Source organism: Crotalus tigris, unplaced genomic scaffold (genome assembly GCF_016545835.1).
Source record: "Crotalus tigris isolate CLP2741 ecotype Arizona unplaced genomic scaffold, ASM1654583v1 scf7180000023688.209331, whole genome shotgun sequence".
Classification (NCBI taxonomy): Eukaryota; Metazoa; Chordata; class Lepidosauria; order Squamata; family Viperidae; genus Crotalus; species Crotalus tigris.
Window position 1 is genome coordinate 177012 of NW_024100119.1, and position 25024 is coordinate 202035.

The 25024-nt window shown below is 42.6% G+C and overlaps 1 protein-coding gene across 1 annotated transcript in view; it reads left to right on the forward strand.

Annotated features, from left to right (window-relative positions):
• The window catches only part of LOC120297778 (membrane-associated guanylate kinase, WW and PDZ domain-containing protein 2-like), a gene marked incomplete at its 5' end in the record, with an annotated part of 114952 nt that extends 90158 nt beyond the window's left edge, over positions 1 to 24794 (forward strand). The window contains 4 exons of the mRNA XM_039320797.1: positions 11191 to 11248; positions 21427 to 21548; positions 23603 to 23731; positions 24506 to 24794. Coding sequence (XP_039176731.1) covers positions 11191 to 11248; positions 21427 to 21548; positions 23603 to 23731; positions 24506 to 24726 — 530 coding nt within the window. The remainder of the gene's footprint in view (positions 1 to 11190; positions 11249 to 21426; positions 21549 to 23602; positions 23732 to 24505) is intronic.
• Positions 24795 to 25024: the final 230 nt, after the last annotated feature.

Consider the following 25024-nt stretch of genomic DNA (forward strand, 5'->3'; position numbering starts at 1 on the left):
CCTTTCTCTCCATATAGATCCTTTGTCTTCTTTCCCTGCTAATAATCGGGTGCAAAAAGGAAGACGGCAGAGAACTTATTTTCCGCTGCTGAAAAAAAAAAATCTAGATTTGGGGATACAGATATTCCTTGACTTATGAGTGGTCGCGCCGCTTTTTTTTAGGGCCGTTATAACGTCAAATGGCCAGTGAACAAATGCTTTGTAAGTCAAGGGTGGCCAGTAAAAATGATAGCTACCTAGAATTAATTTAAATATATGGAAAAGCTTCTCAACAGCAAAAATGTCTACCCGAGGAGTCGTCGGTTCTTTGATTCGGGCCACGTTTAAGAAGAGCCAAATCTCAAAGGGGACTTAAGAGAGAGAGAGAGAGAGAGAGGGAGGGAGGGAGGGAGGGAGGGAGGGAGGGAGAGAGAGAGGGAGAGAGAGAGGGGGAGAGAGAGAGAGGGAGAGAGGGAGGGAGGGAGAGAGGGAGGGAGGGAGGGAGAGAGAGAGGGAGAGGGAGAGGGAGAGAGGGAGAGAGAGAGAGAGTTCATCTAGATGGCCTTTGTAGGGCCTTCCAACTACATGACTCTGTGGTATTTTATTCCTAGTATGAATTACCTTGCCAACCTGTTTTTCCAAAGCACCGGAAGGCAGGACAAGAAGCAACGGATGGAAACGAATCAAGGAGAGAAGCAACCTAGAACTAAGGAGAAACCTCTTGACAGTGAGAACAGTTAACCCCTGCCTCCAGAAGTTGTGAATGCTCCAACACTGGAGGCTTTTAAGAAGAGACTGGACAGCCACCTGTCTGGAATAGTATAGGGTCTCCTGCTTGAGCAGGGGGTTGGACTAGATGACCTCCGAGGTGCCTTCCAACGTTGCTATTCTGTTATTCTGAACCTCTGCCAGTTTCTCCCTTGCTAGATGGAACAGTTCTATGAAACGCTGATAAATAAATCCACAAACAGTCTCTCTCTCTCTCTCTCTGGTCCTTACCAAAAGGCTACGGAGAAGTAGCATTGAGGTGGCCTACAAAACTTCTACTGGAGGAAGTAAGCAAATGTGTGTATTTGTGCTACGGAAATTAAGGACTTTGAATTAAAGTTTTCATTTTCCAGCCAGCCAGCCAGCCAGCCATCCCAGCCATTTTGTGTCCTGCCAATGTTCCTCCACTGTTGTTGTTGTTTTTTTTACTTTGAACAACAAGAAAACAAGCCTCTTACATAAACCCATTTGCATGCATCTGATGTTTGAGCAAACCACTTAGCGGCACGGTTATAATCCATTAACACTCTCTCACCACCATAAAAAAAAAAAAGCCGGAAAAAAAGAAATGTTATTCAAAATCACAGTGCTAACAGATGAAAGAAAAGGTAAACAGGTGCAAGAAAGCAAGGGTGCCATCTCCCCCCATCCCAGTTTTATCTTAATTCTTGTGCTCACCCACCCACCCACCCATCCTTTTTTTTTTGGCTTTGGATAAAACTTGGTACTTTTCTGGAAAGAAACTATTCCTACACTTAAGTAGAATTTCTTAAGGGCATCCGAGTTGAGATGGGAACACCAATCACTCATCCTTGGTTCATTTCACTAAAATGTGACCAGAGCCTAAGCAAATGGAATCCTGTCCTGCTTTTGCTCATCCCAAACATAAAGTGTGTTGAACTGGGCACAATGTCATAATAATAATAAAAAAAATCAAATGAATTATAATAACAACTAGTGCTAGAGAAAGGAAGGTGAATTTCCTTCTTCAGAGATTTTGAAGGGCATTTTCCCATCCTGAAAATTAGAAACAAGATACACAGAGTGTCACATGTGATTTATTTTGGATGTCTGGATTTATTTATCTCTTACATTATATATTATGATACTACAAGGGTCTCCTAATGTTTCTTTTCCTTGATGTTTCTTAGCTCACTTTTTTCCCCCTTTAGGCTTTATTCAGTTTTTCATTTACTAGAACTAAGTGAACTATGATTTAACATAAATAACTATGATTTATGTTCTATGACCTATCACTTTGTTGTTGTATGTGGATACACCGAGAGCTTAATGTATTAGAGATAAATTCCTTGTGTGTCCAATCCCATTTGGCCAATAAAAAATTTAGTTGTGTTCTATTCTGTTCGGTTCTGTTCTATTTCATGCCATTCCATTCCATTCCATTCTATCTTATCCTATCCTATGCTATCCTATCCTATCCTGCATTCTATTCCATTCCATATTCTATTCTGTTCTGTTCTGTTCTTCTCTGCTCCATTCTGTTCTGTTCCATTCTCTTCCATTCCATATTCTACTCTACTCTACTCTATATACTCTACTCTACTCTACTCTACTCTACTCTATTCTACTCTATTCCATTCCATTCCATTCCATTCCAAGGAGCTCAATCTGGAAGCTGAAAGAAAATCAAATTCGTAGTGTCATTTATTGCTTGACGCTTTATCTGTCACCTAGGAGTAGAAAGTTTGCTCCAAAAATAAAGGTTGCCCTATCTCTGTATCTGTGAGAATCTGATATGTCCATATTTCCTTTCCTTTGACTATTTTGAAGTCTTCATTCTTGACCTCTGTTCTGGTACATGGTGAAAACTTTTGGAGTTTAAGGCACACACTCTTTGCCAAACCGTTCAGCAGCCCCAGGCTATGTGAATCATTGCTGAAAAAAGGTTACTTTATTGTGATGTTTTGGGAAGTCTGTTTTGTAGTTGCTGGGAAGCTTAACAGGGATCCTTCAAGTAGAAGATCAATAATGCAGACAAGCCTATCTGAAAAAGGAGTAGGTCTTCCTTTATTGATCTTCCTCGACAACAAAGAGGAACAGGGGGTGTTAAACCCTCATTTCAGCCAAGATGTAATGAAGCTCAGCCACTTAAATTGAAGCACGTTAGGGTATTCACCTCACTCCTCAGTTCTTTCGTATTTATGATAGCTACATGACAAATTGGCCTCCATCTAAGGAGGTGATTCAGGCAGAAACGTAGAAAAAAACTTTCTGATGTAATCACTAAATTAGCTTCTGTTTATCGGGTTACGATTTAGCACAAGAAATCCTTGAATAGAATAAAGCTGGAAGGGACCTTGGAGGTCTTCTAGTCCAGCCCCCCTGCTCAAGCAGGAGAACCTATACCATCTCAGACAAGTGACTGTCTAGCCTTTTCTTGAAAACCTCCAGTGATGGAGCGCCCACAATTTCTGGAGGCAAGCTGTTCCACTGGTTAATTGTCCTCACTGTTAGGAAGTTTCTCCTTAATTCTAGGCTGCTTCTCTCCTTGATCAGTTTCCAACCATTGTTTCTCATCCTGTCCTCTGGTGCTTTGGAGATTAGTTAGACCCCCCTCTTCTTTGTGGCAGCCCCTCAGATACTGGAACACTGCTATCATGCCTCCCCTATTTCTTCTTTTCTTTAGACTAATGACTAGCCAAACCCATGTCCTGCAGCCGTTCTTTGTATGTTTTAGCCTCCAGGCCTTTGATCATCTTAGTTGCTTGTCGAAAGTCAAATTATATTGAGAAAAAGAATGCCACTTTATGGGTATAGAAGAGTTTCCATTTTCGAGGACGTTTTAAACGAAAGCGTTGCTGAATTCTGTACAACATTTGACATAAAGCACTAGGCAAATCGGAGTGGTTTTCTGCGTGTTTTTCCACCACACATGTATACCTTAAAATATAAACTCCATGTTAATACATAGATGAAGAAGTCATAATAATTTTTTTATTATTACGGTCCCGGACCAGCAGTACAAATAAGAAGCTTTAAAAAAAATATAAGCATTTGAAAAAAGAGGAGCTAATATATTACAATTTGTGGTGGATTGTCAGTGGGCCATCAAAGCTGCCTAATTTTGCAAACAATATAACGAAATTTAGCTGGCCTTCCAAGAAAGTGTATCAGACTGATCCGAGAAGAGCCATTGTTTGTAGGGGAAAAAATCAGTGTTTCCCAGGTATTTTATCAGATGAGGTCTTATGAGATGGGTCTGCGGGTACGTTAGAGCAGAGACCCCCAACCTTTTGGGCACCAGGGACCGGTTACATGGAGAGAGGTTTTTCCGAGGACCGGAGAGTGCATGGTTTTGTGTGTTGCCTGCATCCCACAGATGGGGCTTTGCTTGTTTGTGCGGACCGGTTGCTGGCATGTCGCGGCCCAATACCGGTCCATGGACTGGGGATTGGGGACCCCTGCATTAGAGCACGACGTGAGATGTGGTTTCCATAGCCCCTCATCCACAGGGACACAATCTGGGCTCGTATGGAATTTTTTTATATCGTCCCTCCAAAAGATAAAGCAGCAACTTGAATTAATAATAGATGATGAAAAATATTACAGGTAATCCTCAACTAACTAACTAACTAACTAACTAATTTCCTTCCTTCCTTTCTTCTTTCTTTCTTTCTTTCCTTCCTTCTCTTTCTTTCTTCCTTTTTCTTTCTAACTAACTTCTTTCTTTCTTTCTTTCCTTCTCTTTCTTCCTTTTTCTTTCCTTCCTCCCTTCCTTCCTTACTTCTTCTTCTTTCTTCTTTCTTTCTTTCTTTCCCTCTGTTTTCCTTCTCTTTCTTTCTATCCTTCTTTCTTTCTTTCTTTTTTCTTTCTTTATTTCCATCCTTCTCTTTATTTTTTCCCTTCTATCTTTTTCTTTCCTTCTTTCCTTCCTTCTTTTTTTTCTTTTTTTCTTTCTTTTCCTTTCTTTCCTTCCTTTTTCTTCTTTCTTTCTTTTTCTTTCCTTCCTTCCTTTTTCTTCTTTCTTTCTTTCCTTCTTTTTTCCTTCCTTCCTTCCTTCCTTCCTTCCTTCCTTCCTTCCTTCCTTCCTTCCTTCTTTCTTTCTTTTTTTCTTTCTTTCTTTCTTTCCTTTCTTTCTTCCTTCCTTTCTCTTTATCTCTTTCTTTTTCTTTCTTCTGCATCACATTGTGACCTCCCGTTCATCTTATGATCCACCAAGACACCCAGGTAGACCTCAACGTACGACCACAGCTGAGCCCAACATTTATTTCGCTAAGCAGAGAAATTTGTTAAGTGGGTTTGTGCCCCGTTTTAGGACCTTCCTGGCCTCAAGTGCTAAGTGATTCCCTGCCGTTGTTAAATTAGTAACGGGGTTGTTAAATGAATCTGTCTTCCCCCATTGACTTTGCTTGCCAGAAGGTCACAAAAGAGGATCACGTGACCTTGGGACACAGCGACCGTCATAAATACGAGTCAGTTGCCAAGCGTCCAAATGTAAATCACATGACCATGGGGATGCTACAAAGGTCGTAAGTGTGAAAAACGGTCACAAGTCACTTTTTTCAGTGCCGTTGTAGCGTTGAATGGTCACTAAATGAACTGTCGTAAGTCGAGGACTACTTTCCGTGCTGGTGTAAGTTCAAACAGTCTGTTGTAAGTCAAGGTCTACCTGTACATCTTGGTGTAAGAAAACCTACAGAGTCATACAGGAAGGGAGTGGGGTTGTGGTCCTTCCAACTCAACCCTAATTTGCAAAATGGGTCAAGAATCGTTGCAAATGCAAACAGAACGTGTCACTTTTCAAACGAAAACCAAGATGCCTCTTTGCTGCAAAGGCTTCCTTTTTTTTTTTTTTCTTCTGATGACACCATGGAAAGCAAAGCGTTTTTTTAGAGCCATCAAGAGGAAGTTTAAACTTGGCAAATGGCATGAACAATTCCAATCCGATGAACAAAATCACCTAATGGATGTCTGCTTCTTTGGCGTTCGTTCGAACGCCGGGGAAGTTGTTTAACCGAATTTCTGAACTTAAAATGACTCAGGAAAGGAGCTTCATAAATGCAGCCCGCAGGAGGCCCAGGCTAAGAAAGAGATGGTTGTCGTCAGAACGGCAGCAATTTGCATAATGTGCAGCTGAAACAAAGCCCTGGATGGCCCTATTTCACAGCCATCACAAAAGGAAAGAAATCTGCAGAGGAAAATGTTTTCCACGGGTGGTTTTTCTTGAACGGAGGTTGGCTTTATGAAAGGGAAGAAAAGGTTTGGGAGACCTAAAAGCCAGTGGGAAAACATATGAAGAACCGGCTGCAGGGTTTGGGAATGGCCAGTCTAGAGAAAAGAAGGATTAGGGGGGACATGATAGCAGTCTTCCAGTATTTGAGGAGCTGCCACAAAAGAAGAGGGGGTCAACTTATTTTCCAAAGCACCAGAAGGCAGGACAAGAAACAAGGGATGGAAACTAACCTAGGAGAGAAGCAACCTGGAATTAAGGAGAAACTTCCTAACAGTGAGGACAATTAACCAGTGGGACATCTTGCTTCCAGAAGTTGTGGGTGCTCCATCATTGGAGGTTTTTTAAGAAGAGACTGGACAGCTAATTGTCTGAAATACTATAGGGTCTCCTGCTTGAGCAAGGGGGCTGGACTAGAAGACCTCCAAGGTCCCTTCCAGCTGTATTCTGATTGATTGATTAACCAGTGGAACTGCTTGACCTTCAGAAGTTGTGGGTGCTCCATCACTGGAGGTTTTTAAGAGGTTTGGACAGACATCTATCTGAAATGATATAGGGCAGGGGTAGGCAACCTTGGCTCTTTTATGACTGGTGGACTTCAACTCCCAGAATTCCTCAGCCAGCCACGCTGAGGGGAAGGGAGAGGTTGCCAAGCTGAGCCATCTGGCTGAGGAATTCTGGGAGTTGAAGTCCACAAGTCATAAAAGAGCCAAGATTCCCCACCCCTGCCCTATATCAGGGGTTCTCAACCTTGGCAACTTTAAGACTTGTGGACTTGAACTCCCAGAATTCCTGAGCCAGCCATGCTGAGGGGAAAGGGAGAGGTTTCCAAGCTGAGCCATGCCGGCTCAGGAATTCTGGGAGTTGAAGTCCACGAGTCAGAAAGCGGCCTAGGCCAGAGGTAGGCAACCCTGGCTCTTTTATGACTCGTGGACTTCAACTCCCAGAATTCCTGAGCCAGCCACGCTGAGGGGAAAGGGAGAGGTTTCCAAGCTGAGCCACGCTGGCTCAGGAATTCTGGGAGTTGAAGTCCACGAGTCTTAAAGTTGCCAAGGTTGAGGACCCCTGATATAGGGCAGGGGTGGGGAACCTTGGCTCTTTTATGACTCATGGACTTCAACTCCCAGAATTCCTTAGCCAGCCACGCTGAGGGGAAAGGGAGAGGTTTCCAAGCTGAGCCATGCTGGCTGAGGAATTCTGGGAGTTGAAGTCCACCAGTCATGAAGGGGCCATAGTTCCCACATGCTGGCTGAGGAATTCTGGGAGGTGAAGTCCACGAGTCATAAAAGAGCCAAGGTTGCCTACCCCTGATATAGGGTCTCCTGCTTGAGACTAGAAGACCTCCAAGGTCCCTTCCAGCTCTATTCAGATTGATGGAATCCTACACAGGGTAGGCTTATCATTGTCCATGCTTCATTGCAAGCATGTTTTTTAAACTTCTGATAATGACTGAGCTTAGTGGCCACACCTAGCCAAGCTTTTGGCCATCTAAATAGGGTTGGATCCCATAAATGCTGGATGGGAAAACCACCACCAGAACCCTCAAGGCTGTTGGCTACACTAGCTCCTAAAACAAGAATCCTAGAAGATGGGGGTGGGCCAACCCACTTCCACTGTTGCCAAGGAAGCCACAAATTCATAACTATGAAGTTAAGTACAGATAGTCCACAATTGAGCCCAAAATTTATGCTCTTAAGGGAAATATAAATATGAGTCAGTTGCTAAACATCTGAATTTTGATTTTAATTGTTCTGTCAGGAAGTTTCTCCTTAGTTCTAGGTTGCTTCTTTCCTTGATGAGTTTCCATCCGTTGCTTCTTGTCCTGCCTTCAGGCACCTTGCAGAATAGCTTGACTCCCTCTTCTTTGGGGCAGCCCCTGAGATACTGGAAGACCGCTATCATGTCCCCCCTTGTCCTTCTCTTCATTAAACTAGACATATCCAATTCCAGCAACTGTTCCTTATATGATTTAGCCTCCAATCCCCTGATCATCTTTGTTGCTCTTCTCTGCACTCTTTCTAGAATCTCAACATCTTTTTTACATCGCGGTGACCAAAACTGGATGCAGTATTCCAAGTGTGGCCTTACCAAGGCCTTGTAAAGTGGTATTAATACTTCACGTGATTGATTCATGTAATCATGTGATTAATACTTGATTGAGAATTCTGATTCAACGGTGTTTCTTCCAGTAAAATTCTCCTTTGACTTGGCAATCTCCTGTTTTCTCTCTGCGCCTAAAGGTAATAGGGCAAATAAGATTTTTTTTTTTTAACATGACAGTAACATCATGGAAGTAAAACAGAGAGAAAAAGTTTCTTTTTGTATGTATGTTTTATTTGTTTCTTTTAATACTGCCCCTACTTTTACCATGCTTCAAAGCAGAGGTCTCCAAAGCTAGCAATGGGAAATTATTTAATTTCTAAGGCTGTTCAACTCAGCCAAGAGACTCTGAGCGGCATTCAAAATAATTACATTTGATCCTCATTGAAAAAAATACGGAACCCAGTTATTATTCCTAACAGAAGGTATAAAGGGAGACCAGAGTGGAAAAGTCCATAATCAATCTTAGCATACTATGACTTTTTTTTTAATTATTTTTTTATTTTCCCCCATACATATACCGTGATATTTATCAGATGTTAACATACATTCTTTTTACATTCATATATAAGATACTTTTAATAAAATGAAATAAATACATACACATGACTTTTGGTGTTGCTCACCCATTTCCCCTTTCACTGTATCCACACTCCTTCTTCTCTACCTTCTTTCTCCCTTTTTTCTCTTCCCTACTTCCCTCTTCTTCCTCTCCTCTTCTCTTTCCTTCACCACTCTCCTCCCCTTTCTCCCCACTTCTCCTCCTCCAACCTTCCTACTTCCTTCTCCCCTCCTTTACTCTTTTCTCTCTCCTCTCCTTTCTTCCCTCTCATCCCTCTTCAGATACAAATTCAGGGGTAATGTCCAAGCAACTCCTCTCTCCAAATTTCCCTATCTGTATTATATACAATAAGATTAATTTTCTCTTACATTAATACTTCTATTTATCTAACCTTCTCGGTATATACTTCTATAAATGTTTATACAACCTCCAGTTATTCAATTCTGTGTCGCCTGGGTCTCCCTCCTTATCTGCTCCTTCTTCTTCCATCTAAATCAGTGGTTCTCAACCTTTTTAATGCCGCGACCCCCAACCGGTCGTAAGTCGAGGACTACTCAACCGGTCGTAAGTCGAGGACTACTCAACTGGTGCAGCACCGTTTGCAGAATGGGACTTTTGGCGGGCTCAGCAGGGCAGAGACAGCCTGGACAATTCCTATTGGCTTTTGAAAGCCAATAGAATTAGACTCTATTCAAGAGAGTCTATTCTATTGGCTTTCAAAAGCCAATAGAATAAAAGGGAGTAGCACAGCTAAGGAAAAGGGGAAAAAATGGCGGACTGCGTTGTTTGGCGACCCTCGTGAAATGGTCGTCTGACCCCAAATGGGGTCCCGACCCACAGGTTGAGAACCACTGATCTAAATTGATGTTAACTATCTTTTACCCGTATTCTCTTTTCAGCCAATCATATAAAGTTCCCCAGATTTCATAGCATACTATGACTTTGTTTACATTCTTATCCTAGTAAACTCAGGTAAGATGGTCCTGCCTTCAGACGCTTTGGAGAATAGGTTGACACCCGCCTTTTCTTTGTGGCAGCCCTTTAGATATTGAAACTTTGCTATCATGTTACCCGTAGTCACCCCTAGCAGTTTTTGCTACTCTGCCCCTGCCTACTGTAATTTGTAAATTCATTTGCAAAGACGCCAGCAAAGGAAGAAGCCCTGTTGTGTAACTAGATTTCTATTTAATTAACTCTGTATGTAGACCAACATTCTGGTAATCTTCAGTTTCAGAAGAAAACCGTAAGAACGTATTTTGAACCGTGCAAAATGCAAATACTCCGTTCAATATTTTATGAAGAAGCTGCAGCAAAGAGTTTAAGAAAACATTTCCCGCTGGGCAAATACTTTTGGATTTTATTTAACCAAGGTTGGAATACAGTTTGGAAAAAAAAACAATTTAAAACCAGTAGTAATATTCCTTTAATCAAATATAATTGGAATGCAATGTTTAGTTGTGGAGGCCAATGAAACTCAGGTGAAGCTATTACATTAAAGTTGAAATATTAAATTAGTGTTTCGATATGAGGCTCTTCTAGGAGTCATTAAATAGAGGGAGGGAGGGAAGGAAGGAAGGAAGGAAGGAAGGAAGGGAGAGAGAAAGAAAGAGAAAGAAAGAAAGAAAGAAAGAAAGAAAGAAAGAAAGAAAGAAAGAAAGAAAGAAAAGAAGGAGGGAAGAAGGGAGGGAGGGAGGGAAGGCAGGAAGGAAAGAGAAAGAAAGAGAGAGGAAGGAAGGAAAGAAGGAAGGAAGGAAGGAAGGAAGGAAGGAAGGAAGGAAGGAAGGAAGGAAGGAAGGAAGGAAGGAATAACAGTAGCTCAGTGGTTAGATAAGCAGCAAATAAATTTAACAAAATAAATAAATCTTGTTGTTGATTTCAGAATTGTTGTGAATAAGGCATCCAGCGAAGAAGCTGAAAAGCTATAAAGAGTTCAGTGCAGTTGTTAAGTCAGTAATACAACTGTGAAGTGAATCTGGCTTCCCCATTGATTTTGCTTGTCAGAAGGTCATAAAAAGGGATCACATGATCCCGGGACACTGGGACTGTCATAAATATCTTGAGTCAGTTGCCAAGCGTCTGGATTTTAAACATGTAACCATGGGGATGCTGCAGTGGTCATAAGTGCGAGAAACAATCATAATTTTTCAGTGCTGTTGTAACTTTGAACGATCACCAAGTGAAGTGTTGTAAGTTGAGGACTACCTATATGTCTAAGATTGGATCAATCTTATTTCTGAGAAGACCAGTGTTGTACAAGCGGGCTATTATCCTACTAAAGTGACAAAGGCTTTCCCAATTTCCACGGACAAGAGACTCCCAAATTAACCACTTCTGTCTGGGGCAGAGACAACCAAACCTATTTATTTTTCCCTGGCAGTTACCAGTCAGTTTCTTGCACATTTCACGGCAAAGTCATTTTCCCTTCCGAGGTGCACATCTAAAATTTGCCATTGGTTCCTGAGCTTTAGGTTTAATGTTCCTCTCCTGTTGACGACAATTCTCTATCCTTTTTTTTATTTTATTTTTGTAGGAATGATGGCATCCTTTGCTCTATGTCTTGACAAGCCTTCCTCTTCCTTTTCTTTTCCAGAATTGCCCTACGGCTGGGAGAAAATTGACGATCCCATTTATGGCACTTATTATGTGGAGTAAGTTTTTTCAAACCCTTATTAATGGCCTGTTCATCTTGTGTCAGTCAACTGTGGTTCAGGTCCCCTGTGGTATTTCATGTCAAAAAGAAAGCAGTTCAGTGTGGGTTTTGTTGTCCCTGGACACCTTACGATGTAACAGAAAAGAGAGGGCCCAACTGGGAAAAAATGGGGGAAAAAAGTGTAGAGGTAGTCCTTGACTTACAACAATAACATAACCCCGATTTTTTGTTGCTAAGTTAGATAGTTGTTCACTGTCTCGTTTTGCCCCATTTTATAACCTTGTTAAGTGAATTACTGCAGTTGTTAACAAGTTGTTAACCTTGTTAAGTGAAACTGGCTTCTCCCCTTGATTTTGCTTGTCAGAAGGTCCTAAAAGTTGAACGCCTGACCCCAGGACTTTGCAACCGTCGTAAAAATCTTGAGTCAGTTGCCAACTGTCTGAATTTCGATCACGTGACCGTAGGGAGTCTGCAGCCTGGTTTTAAGTGAATTGACTGTGCTTGTCAGAAATTCACCAAAGGTCAGCGATCCCCGATCTTGGTGGTCTGACGGCCCGGCTGGGGCAAGGGAAAGGGGAGTCAGGCTGTGTGAGCAGCAGGCTGGTGGACACATGTGCGCACACACACAATTAGGTTTGCGCAGGCAGTGGGCCACCGCACCCACATGCGTGCGCAACTCGACTTGTGCAAGCTGAGCTTTACGCCCATGTGCATGCACGCCGGCCCTCCACTCGCACAAGTTAAGCTCTGCATGCGTGCAGGAACGCTGGTCTGCCACTCATGCAGCTTTTCCAAATAGGTCAGGGGTTCTCAGACTTGGCCACTTAAGACTTGTGGACTTCAAATCCCAGGATTCCCCAGCCAGCCATGGCTGGCTAGGGAATCCTGGAAGTTGACGTCCACAAGCATGGCTAGCTGGGGAATCCTGGGAGTTGAAGTCCACAAGCTTGGCTGCCTGGGGAATCCTGGGAGTTGAAGTCCACAAGCATGGCTGGCTAGGGAATCCTGGGAGTTGAAGTCCACAAGCATGGCTGCCTGGGGAATCCTGGGAGTCGAGGTCCACAAGCATGAATGCCTGGGGAATCCTGGAAGTTGAAGTCCACAAGCATGGCTGCCTAGGGAATCCTGGGAGTTGAGGTCAAGTCTTAAAGTGGCCAACTTTGAGGACCCCTGGAATAGGCCATGGCCCAGGAATTGGGGACCCCTACCAAAGGTGATCACATGACCAGACACTGTATTGGTCATAAATACATGCCAGTTGCCAAGCATCTAAACGTTGATCACGTGACCGTGGGGATGCTGCAATGCTGCAACGGCCGTCAAGTGTGAAAAACGGTCCAATGTCACTTTTTTCAGGGCTGAAATGGTCACTAAACGAATGGTTGCAAGTCAAGGGCTACCTGTGACACTCTTTTCAAGAGTGTTTTCCATTGAAAAAAGTTGCCTCGTTTTGTCCTCTTGTCGTCCCATCTTATTTATTGATTGATTGATGTGATATGGTCGCCCAACTCAAGACGCTGGGGCTCCAGACAGCGAACGAAGCTCCAGTCCTCTCTTCCCCCAAATCCAAATGAAAAATCATCCCTTGCTGAAGTAAAAGCAAAGAAGACCATTCCAGAGGACAGGAGTTCCATTGAAGAGGTCTTCTGAGCCCCATCGGTAGTGTTGCTTCAAGGAAGTGTCCCCAAGAATTCCCACCCTATTAGAGCACATGGGATGGGCAGATATCACTGGAGGCCAAGCGTCCTTGCCAATACCCCAATCCTGTGCCACGTAGACCTTTAATGAAGAATTATCAGCATCTGTTGTCTTCTAATGCAGGGGTCTCCAAACATGACCACTGTGGACTTCAACTCTCAGAACTGGAGTTGAAGTCTTCAAGTTGCCAAGTCTCCATCCTTGGCAGCTTCAACACTTATGGACTTCAACTCCCAGAATTCCTCAGCCAGTCGTGGAAGTTCCAAAGGTGTTTTTTCAAAAGGCAACTGGACTTTGTTTTTCCTGGAAGACGTTGCGTTTCTCATCCAAGTTCTGATCTGAAGAAATACCTTATATGAGAAGTGAAACGTCTTCAAGAAAAACAAAGCCCAGTTGTTGTTTTGGGGGGGGGGGAAGCACCTTTGCGACAACCATGACTTGGATGACTGAGAACCTCCCTAAATAAATTCTGGGAGTTGAAGTCCACAAATCGTAAACAGTAAAGTTGGACAAATTGTTGAGCCTTGGTCTAATGCATGAGGACTAGAACAGTTGTAGTAGCATCCAATTGGAGAAATACCCATCCTAGAAAAGGCAGTGGTTAGACCGCTTATGTATTTTTCCTAAGAAACCAGCATGGGGGCTGTTTTTGAGATCCTTGGGAGTTGAGTTTGAGATGATTGCCTTATTTCTGTACAGATATGTCTTATACAAATGGGCTGTTTATCATTCTGAAGTGAATTTAAAAGACTGTTATTGTGCTAAGTGTTTGGTCTCATTTCATCATTATTTTTTTCTGCACACCTTCTTGTGTTTCTTTTGTAATTTTGTTAGTTGTTTTTTTTAAAAAAATCCTTGTGGAAACATGTCTACTGAAAGGAAAGAGAACCCTGAGGAGATTTTTTTGCACCTGTGGTTAGAAGTTACTAGAAGTCGGATCCCCTAATAAATCTGTCCCCATGTTTTTCCCCACAGAAAAATACTCATATCCAAATCAGCGGTCTCCAGACTTGGCAACTTTAAGACTCGTGGGCTTCAACTTCCAGAATACCTCAAACCAGTCATGCTGGGAATGGAAGTCCAGAAGTCTTGCCAAGTCCTACATGGAAATTTAACACAGTCTTCAATCTTTTAAACCAGTGTTTCTCAACCTTGACAATTTTAAGGCATGTGGACTTCAACTCCCAGAATTCCACAGCCAGCATTGCTGGCTGTGGAATTCTGGGAGCTGACGTCCACATGCCTTAAAATTGTCAAGGTTGAGAAACACTGGTTTAAACGAACGCTGCAGATTTGAAAACACCTTTGCAAAATAATGCTTTTTTTTTTTCAGTGCAAATCTTGAAAATGCTCACTTTTTGCTCCCTTTCTCCCCCCCCCCCCTCAAAAAAAGTAATTTTAAGTGTCATTGGCAGCATGATTTTTAGGCCATTAGTGGAGCAGAAGAAAAGTTCGCGAAAATGAAATAAGTGAAAAGGAGCAAAAGGGGGCAAGAGCTGTTAATGCAACTCTGGGTTAAGATAACCTCTTTCGCGGAATTAAGCCTACTTTACAATCCCATTATATACATTCAAGAAGTAATCGTTAGTCTCAAGAGAAGCATGACGTGGTCACTTTTATGGTACAGTTGGATTCAAAACAGGTCGTTTGGGAAAGAAAATGGGCAGCTCAAGTTATCCAAAGATTTTCTGATGTTACAAAAGTGACAATGAAATCGAAGGGGTAGATGAATACACTCTAGAATTCCAGATGATGATCACATATATTTATTCTTTTTTCCAGTTGATAAAAAAAAAAATCCTTGCAGACAACATGGAATAGAATAGAATAGAATAGAATAGAATAGAATAGAATAGAATAGAATAGAATAGAATAGAATAGAATAGAATAGAATAGAATAGAATAGAATAGAATAGAATAGAATAGAAAATATGGAATGGAGTGGAGTGGAGTAGAGTAGAGTAGAGTAGAGTAGACTAGAACAGAACAGAACAGAACAGAACAGAATAGAATAGAATAGAATAGAATAGAATAGAATAGAAAATATGGAATGGAGTGGAGTAGAGTGGACTAGACTAGACTAGACTAGACTAGACTAGAATAGAATAGAACAGAACAGAACAGAACAGAACAGAATAGAATAGAATAGAATAGAATAGAATAGAATAGAATAGAATAGAATAGAAAATATGGAATGGAGTGGAGTAGAATAGAATAGAATAGAATAGAATAGAATAGAATAGAATAGAATAGAATAGAATAGAATAGAATAGAATAGAATAGAATAGAATAGAATAAAAAATATGGAGTGGAGTGGAGTAGAGTAGAATAGAATAGAATAGAATAGAATAGAATAGAATAGAATAGAATAGAATAGAATAGAATAGAATAGAAAATATGGAATGGAGTGGAGTAGAGTAGAATAGAATAGAATAGAATAGAATAGAATAGAATAGAATAGAATAGAATAGAATAGAATAGAATATATGGAATGAAGTGGAGTGGAGTGGAATAGAATAGAATAGAATAGAATAGAATAGAATAGAATAGAATAGAATAGAATAGAATAGAATAGAATAATAATTTTATTGTCACTTTGAATGTAGACTAATCGGCATACATTAAAATGAAATTTCGTTGCATATAGCTCTCAAAGGGTGATGACCTCTGATATACTCTCCATAAATATGACAAAAATAAATAAATAAATACAGAATTATGCATATACCCACATATATATGCATCAGGATGTCCTACGCCAGGGACAATTTTTTTTAAGTCTGATTTTTTTTTAAAGCCCAGTGTCATCTTATCAGGGAGATGAGTGCCCTATAAATTAAATACACAAGTGCAGAATTCTTGCTTGTCAGCTGCTACCGGATCACTTTGAATGAAGATGATGTGGATCTGTTTAGATGTTTTTTAATCAGTAAGCTTCCTTTCCTCCTCTTGGGCAATTTTTTTTTAAATATTCTCTGGGAGAAAAGAAAGTCATGAATAACCCAGTCTGAACATCTGCCTGATTCTCCGATGCGCCAAAATAACAACAAAAGCATTGACAAAGCTGCCATCAGTGGAATTGCGGAAGGCAGCTTGACTTGGAACAGCTGAAATCCTCCAACGAGACCTTTAACACCATGAGACAACAACATCTGCCTCTCCCAGGACCTTGGGAAGGACTCCATAGGATAGGTGGATAAAAATGTTCCCCTCGAAACATCTGGTACACTGTGTGGGCAAACATTACAATAATAATTAATGCCATCTTAAGCAGCTATAATGAAAACTAACGATTCCATCTCCTTTCCCAATCTTTGTAGTCACAAAATAAAGCTGTTATGGTTCCGACATATGAAACTCTTCAAAGAACTTTGAGGCATTGTTTACCTTAAAGAATCTTTATTCGAGCAGCAACACATCGACACTTACATAGTCCAAGCCAAAGTCTGACTTCCCCTCCCCTCAGCACATAGTATCAAAGCACAATTCCCTCCTACAACTAACAGTCATAAATCACATTCTCCAATTTGTTTGAAATGCAGGCTTTCCGCCCAGTTCTTCATCCCGCCATGCCTTATCATCTCTTTATTACAAACGTCCTGAATTCACACACTATTACAATATTGTTACGTCTAACTAACTCCCATCACATTCCTCCCCCTCCCCCAGTATCATCTAATTCTAAGAGTAAAGCCTGAGAAAGAAAAAGGCTGCATCTCCATATGTTGTCAAAGCAAGAACATCCGACGTTAGCAGCGTGGACAAAAGCTTAAAAATGACGCGAGGGGATGTCTGTTGACACCATGTTTATAATATTTGCCTTGTTCCATTCATGACATATCGTCCTGCCAGGATTGGCGGGAATTCATTTTGCTGCAGGAATTGCAAAAGTCCCTGACAGCTTCTGATCTAATCCAAACATCTAGACAAGTTATCCTGGAGGGGACAGCAAAGCAAATACATATCAACAGCAAGTACAGTAGAGTAAATCCTTGACTTACGACCACAATTGAGCTGAAAGATTCTGTCGCTAAGCGAGACGTTTGTCTCAAAGGTGATTTTTTCAAAAGGCAACTGGACTGGGTTTTATTTTCCTTGAGGAAGAAAATGTTTCGCTTCTCCTCCAAGAGGCTTCATCGGTTCTCACAGTGGAGAGACGGAAGGAGATGAGAACCTCGACAGAAACGAAGCGAGATGTTTGTTAAATGATTTTTTTCCTCTCCTTTTTACGACCTTTCTTGCCACAGTTGTTAAGTGAAACACTGCCACTGTTAAGTTAGTCACACGGTTAATCTGGCTTCCTGGTTGACTTTGCTCGTCAGAAGGTCACAAAAGGGGAATCACAGGATCCCGGGACACGGCGACCATCATAAATATGAGTCAGTCGCCAAGCATCTGAATTTTGATGATGTGACCCTGAGGATGCTGCAAAGGTCGTAAATGTGAAAAACAGTCATGAGTCAATTTTCAGTGCTGTTGTAACGTTGAACGGCCGCCAAACGAACTGTTTGTAAGTCAGGGACTACCTATATACTGAGACAATAGAACAACTCAAAGAAGTAGTGCAAGATTGGAAGATGTGGAGAAGTTGAGCGCTCCCTGTAAATAAGTATTAGTTGTCTGTTCACGAAACCCACATTCTAGTGCAGTGACGGTAAACCTTTTAGAGGTCGAGTGCCCAAAACCCGCCCCCACCTCTCTGCCCACCCCCGCTCTGCATCCCGCCCACCCACATCATCTGTGTGTGACAGGGTGCGAGGGCGGAGTCTTGTCCCCGCTGCTTGGCTGCCATGTCCTTGGCTGCGCTGCTCTACGCAGACCGCGCTTGGGGGTGACTCTCTGGGGGGGGCTGCTGGTGAGGGAGCAGTGGGAGGAGGTGAGACTGGGGCAACGGCGCACGTGCCCACAGAGAGGGCTCTGAGTGCCACCTCTGGCACACGTGCCATAGGTTCGCCACCACTATTCTAGTACCTATTAATTTCTCTTTCATAAAGCCAGTTCTGATTGTTGTTCTTGAGAGGTCACCTGTATCCCACACTCCATGCCTTTCTTATTGACCACTGATCATCCGAGTGCGAATAGATCAAAGGGATGCGCTCAATGCCATAAATCACTCATCCAAAATATAACTTTCTATAAAGGATTAGCCCCTATAATTCATGCGGTGGGCCACAGAGAACAAATGGGATATAGCAAGGGACGTTCTGAGCAGATAGTAGCTGCAACTCATTGATGCAAGGAAGGCAGATGGAAAGCGCTATGGGACAGCCAGCAGAAAAGTAATGTGCGTGGAGGAAAAGATCTCGATTCATTGATGCAGATGCTTTGTCTGTACAAAAAAAAAAGGAAGAAATGCTTCAATGTAAGGAATAGACTAGTATTAGGTTGTAATCCAAAGGATTAATCATAGAACATAGGATAATAGATGTCTACGGAGATTCTCAGTCGTCCAGGTCACGGTTGTCTCAAAGGTGGACTGAAACTGGACTGTCCTGTTTTTCTTTGAAGACGTTTCGCTTCTCATCCACGAAGCTTCTTCAGCTCATTAAAGGGAGCAAAACTCACTTCTTCAGCAGAGCTGAAGAAGCTTCTTGGATGAGAAGCGAAATGCCTTCAAAGGAAAAAGAAAAAAGTCCAGCTGCCTTGTGAAAAAGCACCTTTGAGACATAGAATATTATTGGAAGGGAAGGTGGAGATCTTCTAGTCCAACCCCATTGCTCAAGGAGGATGCCCCATACTAGTGTTGGAGCATAGACAACTTCTGGAGACGAGCTACTGCATTGGTTGATTGCTCTCACCATTAGGAAATGTCTCCTTCGTTCTAGATTGCTCCTCTTCTTCATTAGTTTCCATCCATTGTTTCTCGTTCTGTCTTCAGGTGCTTTGAAAATTAGTTTGACACACCACCACCACCACCCATCTTTGTAGGAACCTCTCAGATATTGGAACACTGCTATCATGTCTCCCCTAGCCCTTCTTTTCATTCGACTAGATCAGGGATATGACTCATGGACTTCAACTCCCAGAATTCCTGAGCCAGCCATGCTGAGGGGAAAGGGAGAGGTTTCCAAGCTGAGCCATGCTGGCTCAGGAATTCTGGGAGTTGAAGTCCACAAATCATAAAAGAGCCAAGGTTGCCTACCCCTGCCCTAGGCCGCTTTATGACTCCTGGACTTCAACTCCCAGAATTCCTGAGCCAACATGGCTCAGCTTGGAAACCTCTCCCTTTCCCCTCAGCATGGCTGGCTCAGGAATTCTTGGAGTTGAAGTCCACGAGTCATAAAAGAGCCAAGGTTGCCTACCCCTGGACTAGATATACCCAATTCTTTGTATGTTTTCGCCTCCAGCCCCCCTAATCATTTTTGTTGTTCTTCTCTGTACTCTTTCCAGAGCCTCAACATCTTTTTAATAAAAATTGTGCTGAACAGAACTGGATGCAGTATTCCAAGTGTGGTCTTACAAAGGCTTTGTAAAGCAGTACTAAAACTGGATGTGATCTTGATTCTATCCCTCTGTTAATGCAGCCTAGGACTGCATTGACTTTTTTGGCTGCTGCCACACACGGCTGGCTTATATTTAAGTGATTGTCCACTAGGACTCCAAGATCAGTGGTGGGATTCAAATATGTGGACAAACGGTTCTGTGTGTGGATGCCACTTCCGGAAGTCCATTCTGGGCCTGGGCAACAAAAAATTAGCTACCGGTTCTGTTGAAGTGGTACGAACCAGCTGAATCCCACCACTGTCCAAGATCCCTCTTGGAATCCTATTTTATTTCTATGCAAGGGGTGAAAAATAGAAGGTTAAAAAAATCTTTTCGAGATTCAGAATACAAGCAAAGCATAAAATCTTCAGAAATATTAGACAGATGTTGGGCACGGGAACAGACGATGACAATGGGTAGAGAGATTTGGAAAAGACATATTTTGTGTTTGGCTATGGTTTTCTATTAATCTGCCTCTTTTTTGGGGGGGGGGGTGTCTGCAGTTTGTGGATATTACCCGGATTTTTCCAAAGCCACAATCTGTGTGTTGTCTAAAATTCTGTACCGAGCGCAAACGCCTCAGCATTAAATTTATTGATTTATTTTGCTCTTTGAAATTGGATAAAAAAATATTTCCAAAGGAAAGATTGAGGTAAAAGCCATTCCTGGTAGCAAACAAAATGTAATGCTAGTAGTCCTCAACGCATGGCCACCATTGAGCCCAAAAGTTCTGTTATTAAGTGAAACGTTTGTCCAGTAAGTTTTGCCCCCATTTTACAACATTCCTTGCCTCAGTTGTTAAATGAATCACCGTAGTTGATAAGTTAGTAACCCGGTTATTAAGTGAAGCTGGCTTCCCCATTGACTTTGCTTGTCAGAAGGCCTTGGGACACACCAACGGTCATAAGTATGAGTCAGTTGCCAAGCATCTGAATTTTGATCACGTGATCATGGGGGGGGCAGTACTACGAAGGCCATAAGTGTGAAAAACAGTCACAAGTCACTTTTATCGCTGCCCTTGTAACTTTGAACGGTCACTAAATGAACTGTTGTAAATTGAGGACTACCAGTTTTCCCTGGGATTACAGCCCGATTGTTATTTCCAATATTTTAGTTTTCATTTTTTTAAAAAAAAAAATTAAAGAGCTGATCTGTTATTGGTACCAAGTCTTTCCCTCACTGATAGGTGACTAAGCAAGTCTTGAGAACTTTGGGGAGGCAACTAGGCACCTTGTGTTTGTGTGTATTTGTTGTTGGCCTATTTCTAAACAAGCTAAGTATGCAACAGCTTCTGTAAAAGCTGCCAGATGCCTACTGGATAGCAACAGCAGTTGTCTTCTCCATAGTCTTTTTTTTTTTTTTTTTTTTTGCCACTCCGTTGTAGTCTTCTCTGAGGTTTACTTGAGGTCTCCATCCTGCAACTTGCATTTCCACACTTGAGCTGTTGATGCTCCATATGTAGGAGAAGGGATGGCAAAACCTGGGGTGGAGTTACAAGAGGCATCAGCCTAGAATCCTTATGTAGCCGCCAATGAACTAAGTGCAATCCCCCTTGGATTCTGTTGATCCTTATCTAACTCCCATCAATTGCTAGCCCTTAGCTGAGCAGATTCCTGTACATAGGCTTTCAGCAATGAAGCACTTTAATGGAACCTTCACACATGAACCTGGCCTTTCGCCCCGATATCTGAGCTCTTTTTCTTGCCTTTGAAGGCAAAGCTCCTTACACATAATTGACACGTAAGTCCTTCCGACACACAGTTAAGGCGTAAAAGGGGCAACCCTGTGAGGTAAACTCATTTCTGTCGTTTGGGTCACGATGTCATGACAGACACGAGCAGATCTTGCTCAGCCTTTGCGTCAATGACATCACCCCTCCTTTAATTGGCCTAAAAAGTAGGGTCTTCTCCTTGAGATCCGATCAATCCAGGTTTCACGAGGCAGTTCTTGAAAAGGGATCACTCCAGTTGACCATGGGTTTCTTTATATTTTCAGCCACATAAATAGGAGGACCCAATTTGAAAATCCTGTTTTGGAAGCCAAAAGGAAGTTACAACAGCGTACCATGCCCAACGCAGAACTTGGAATCAAGGCTATGCCAGCCCAGAGTTTCAGAGGTACACCATCACCTCAGTGTACACATGCCAGACGGGACCAACTCCATGAAGTTTTGTGTGATATCTGTAACGGTGTTTTGAATATGTGAATATAGGAAACCTCTCTTTTTTTTCCCCCTCCCCAAAAAGATTGAAAGATTTTTGGCTAACGAACACAGTTCCTAAAATTCCCAAACCAGTAGGAATGGAGTAGAAGTGCAGGTTTAAATAGTTTTTTCTTAAATGTCGCCGTGGTAAGCCTTTTCTAGCTTAACGTGGGGGGAAAAAAATCTTCTCCAGTCTATTTAAAAACAAAGCTATAACTGGCTGTAAGATTTGGTTTTCTAGGCAGAAGCAGAAAGATCTAACTCAAAATAATTGTAAGAAGGTCATCCGGATGCAACTAGAGAAGGATGGTTGAGTTCCAAGGGGAGCACAAGCCATCTTTGGAAGCAAAAATCACAAAATGTAGTTCACCAAAACTCCACTGTCTTTTTTAGCAAATAAGTGGGAGAGAGTGACTTCCAGTGGGTAGGTAGCAATAGCACTTATATACCGCTTCATAGTGCTTTACAGCCCTTTCTAAGCGGTTTACAGAGTCAGCATATGGGCCCCCAACAGTCTGAGTCCTCATTTTGCTGACCTCGGAAGGATAGAAGGGTGAGTCAACCATGAGCTGGTGAGAATCGAACTGCTGGCATTGGGCAGAATTAGCCTGCAATGCTGCATTCTAACCACTGCGCCACCAAGGATCTTGGATGATCTCAATTGATTCTTTGGGTCCTGTTCTCCTCCGTACGCAACTGATATTAAATTGTGTACGTTCTCTTTTCTTTTACTGGCAACCATGGAGGATGAGATAAAGAAGGACCAAGACTGACACATGAAAAAGGGGGTTCATTCATTCTTTCCAAAATCCAGTCATCCACAAGAGGGACCCTGATTTAAGGACCAAGAGCAGCCTTAAGGATGTTTATTTATTTGTTTTAGAGCAGGGGTCCCCAACCCCCAGTCCGTGGACCAGTACTGGGCCGCGGCATGCCAGCAACCGGTCCGCACAAACAAACAAAGCCGCATCTGCAGGATGCAGGCAGCACAGAAAACCACGTCCCCTCCGGTCCGCAGAAAAACCTTTAGCCACGTAACCAGTCCCTGGTGCCCAAAAGGTTGGGGACCTCTATTTTAGTGGACCTAAGAAAAAAGGGTGGGTTTTTTCCCCTTCTTTTACCCCTTGTCCCAGTTCTGATCAAATGTTTGATCTGTACAGATCTTAGCAACCACATGGCACTTTGGTAAAAGGCACACCCATTTACCTGGCCTTGGTTATCTGAAAAGAGCTGCAGAGATAATAGCAACCGCACTAGCACTTAGATTTATATACCGCTCCATAGTGCTTTCTAGCCCCCTCTGAGCAGTTTACAACTTCAGCATATTGCCCCCAACAATCTATGTCCTCATTTTATTGTCCTCGGAAGGATGGAAGGCTGAATCCACCTTGAGCTGGTCAGGATCGAACTCCAGGCTATAGGCAGAATTAGCCTGCAATGCTGCATTCTAACCACTGCACCACCACGGCTCTAGAGATACATGTAGAGTCTACTGGAAGAATTTTTCCATGGGTTAATTCCACAGTAAATGGACCATGGTAGCAGTGGATGAAAAAGCTATGGAGACTCAGATCTGCTTGGCATTTAAGTGGGAAGCCATCAAAGTAGAGCGAACGATGAACTACAGTAAGAAGGCAATGAGCCATGGATGCAAACATTGGGGTGAACGTGTATCGACCAGGAGTTGAGCTCCATTCAGGGAACTCTTTTATTTTATTTTTTTAACTACACACTTTCAGATTGAGTTGAGAGAGACTTTCTCGCAGGACTTTATCTTGTCTTGCCAGCCTGCGTGAGATGACGTGATGCTCTGTTTGGCGGGGAAAAAATGAAGAATGCATATGTTGGCGATGACTAGGTTAATGCACGCAATGGAACAGGGTGATTTGACAGTCTGTATTGGTGCAGGGCTGAAGTATTGATCTAAGACTCTATGCAAAGAATGAGGCTTCTTCTCCTTTATATTAGTAGACAACGCCTCATCAACCTTACCTAGGCCCAAACTCGTTCACCCGCGCCTTGCTCCTAAGAGGTCTCGTAGTGTGAGCGACCTATCTCAATATCGGCGGGACATTGCTGGAATGTACAGGCTGTATGGTACGTCCGAGTGCTGCTGTTTACCTGGGCTGCACTTTTATCAAAAGTAGTGTGTTGAATTATTTCTTCCCCCTCCCCAACCCGGGAAAAAAAAATTAAAAAAGAACACCGAGCTTTTATTTTTCCACCACTTCCCGTGATCTGATCCAGGGTTTCTCAGCCGAGGCTTAACCGTTTGCCGCGTTTTCAAGGGATCCACTGTGACAGTGGATTCTGGATGAATTGAACTGGCCAGAGACTAAAACTCACACTTGGGGAGGTGAAAACACAACAATCTCAACGTCTGCATGCGGTTTTTACACCACCCCCCTTCCTTCCCCCCCCCCCGCTCTGTGTGATTGAGAAGCCCGTATTCCAATTGTTTTGCAAAGCTAGTTTGATTAAATTGAGAAGTAACAATCTGCCTCACCCGCTCGTGACAATTCTTCACTTTTTCCAAAAGTCCCAGCTCTGAATAAACAGAGAATCCGTGAAGAGTCCAAAAGGGAGGCTGCTTTAGACAAACGGATCCTTCCCTTGCTGGTTTTAGCTTGACGTAGAAAAAAATAATAATAACAACAGCTCACTAATATTCTTGGTTCTCTCAAAAAAATGCTTGCACTTTTTACTTTGCTTCGACTTGTACAAGCGCCACTTTGTTCTTTGCTGCTGCTTTTGCTGCACTACGCGAAAACCCAGCTCTTTCGTCCGTGTGTGTCTATGTGGCGCGCGAGTGCGCAACCCTGGGGCAGCCCAAGCATCTCATGTCTCTGCCTTTGTGTTGAACCCATGTAGAGAAACCCCTCTTCACCCGGGATGCCTCGCAGCTGAAAGGGAACTTCCTCAGCACAACTCTGAAGAAAAGCAATATGGGCTTCGGGTTTACCATCATCGGTGGGGACGAGCCCGACGAATTCCTCCAGGTCAAGAGCGTCATCCCGGACGGGCCGGCGGCACAAGACGGCAAGATGGAAACTGGTAAGCCCATGATGGGAGCATTTATTTGTTTAGCTTAGGTTAGAGCATCAGTGGAGGTCATGCAATCCCTGATATACATATGTAGTCTGAATGAAGCACCAGCAAATAGATAGACAGACAGACCGATGTAGGTAGGTAGGTAGGTAGGTAGATAGATAGATAGATAGATAGATAGATAGATAGATAGATAGATAGATAGATAGATAGATAGGAAGGATATTGGATGGATGGATGGATGGATGGATGGATGGATGGATGGATGGATGGATGCATGGATGCATGCATGGATGCATGCATGGATGCATGGATGCATTGATGCATGGGTGGATAAGATAC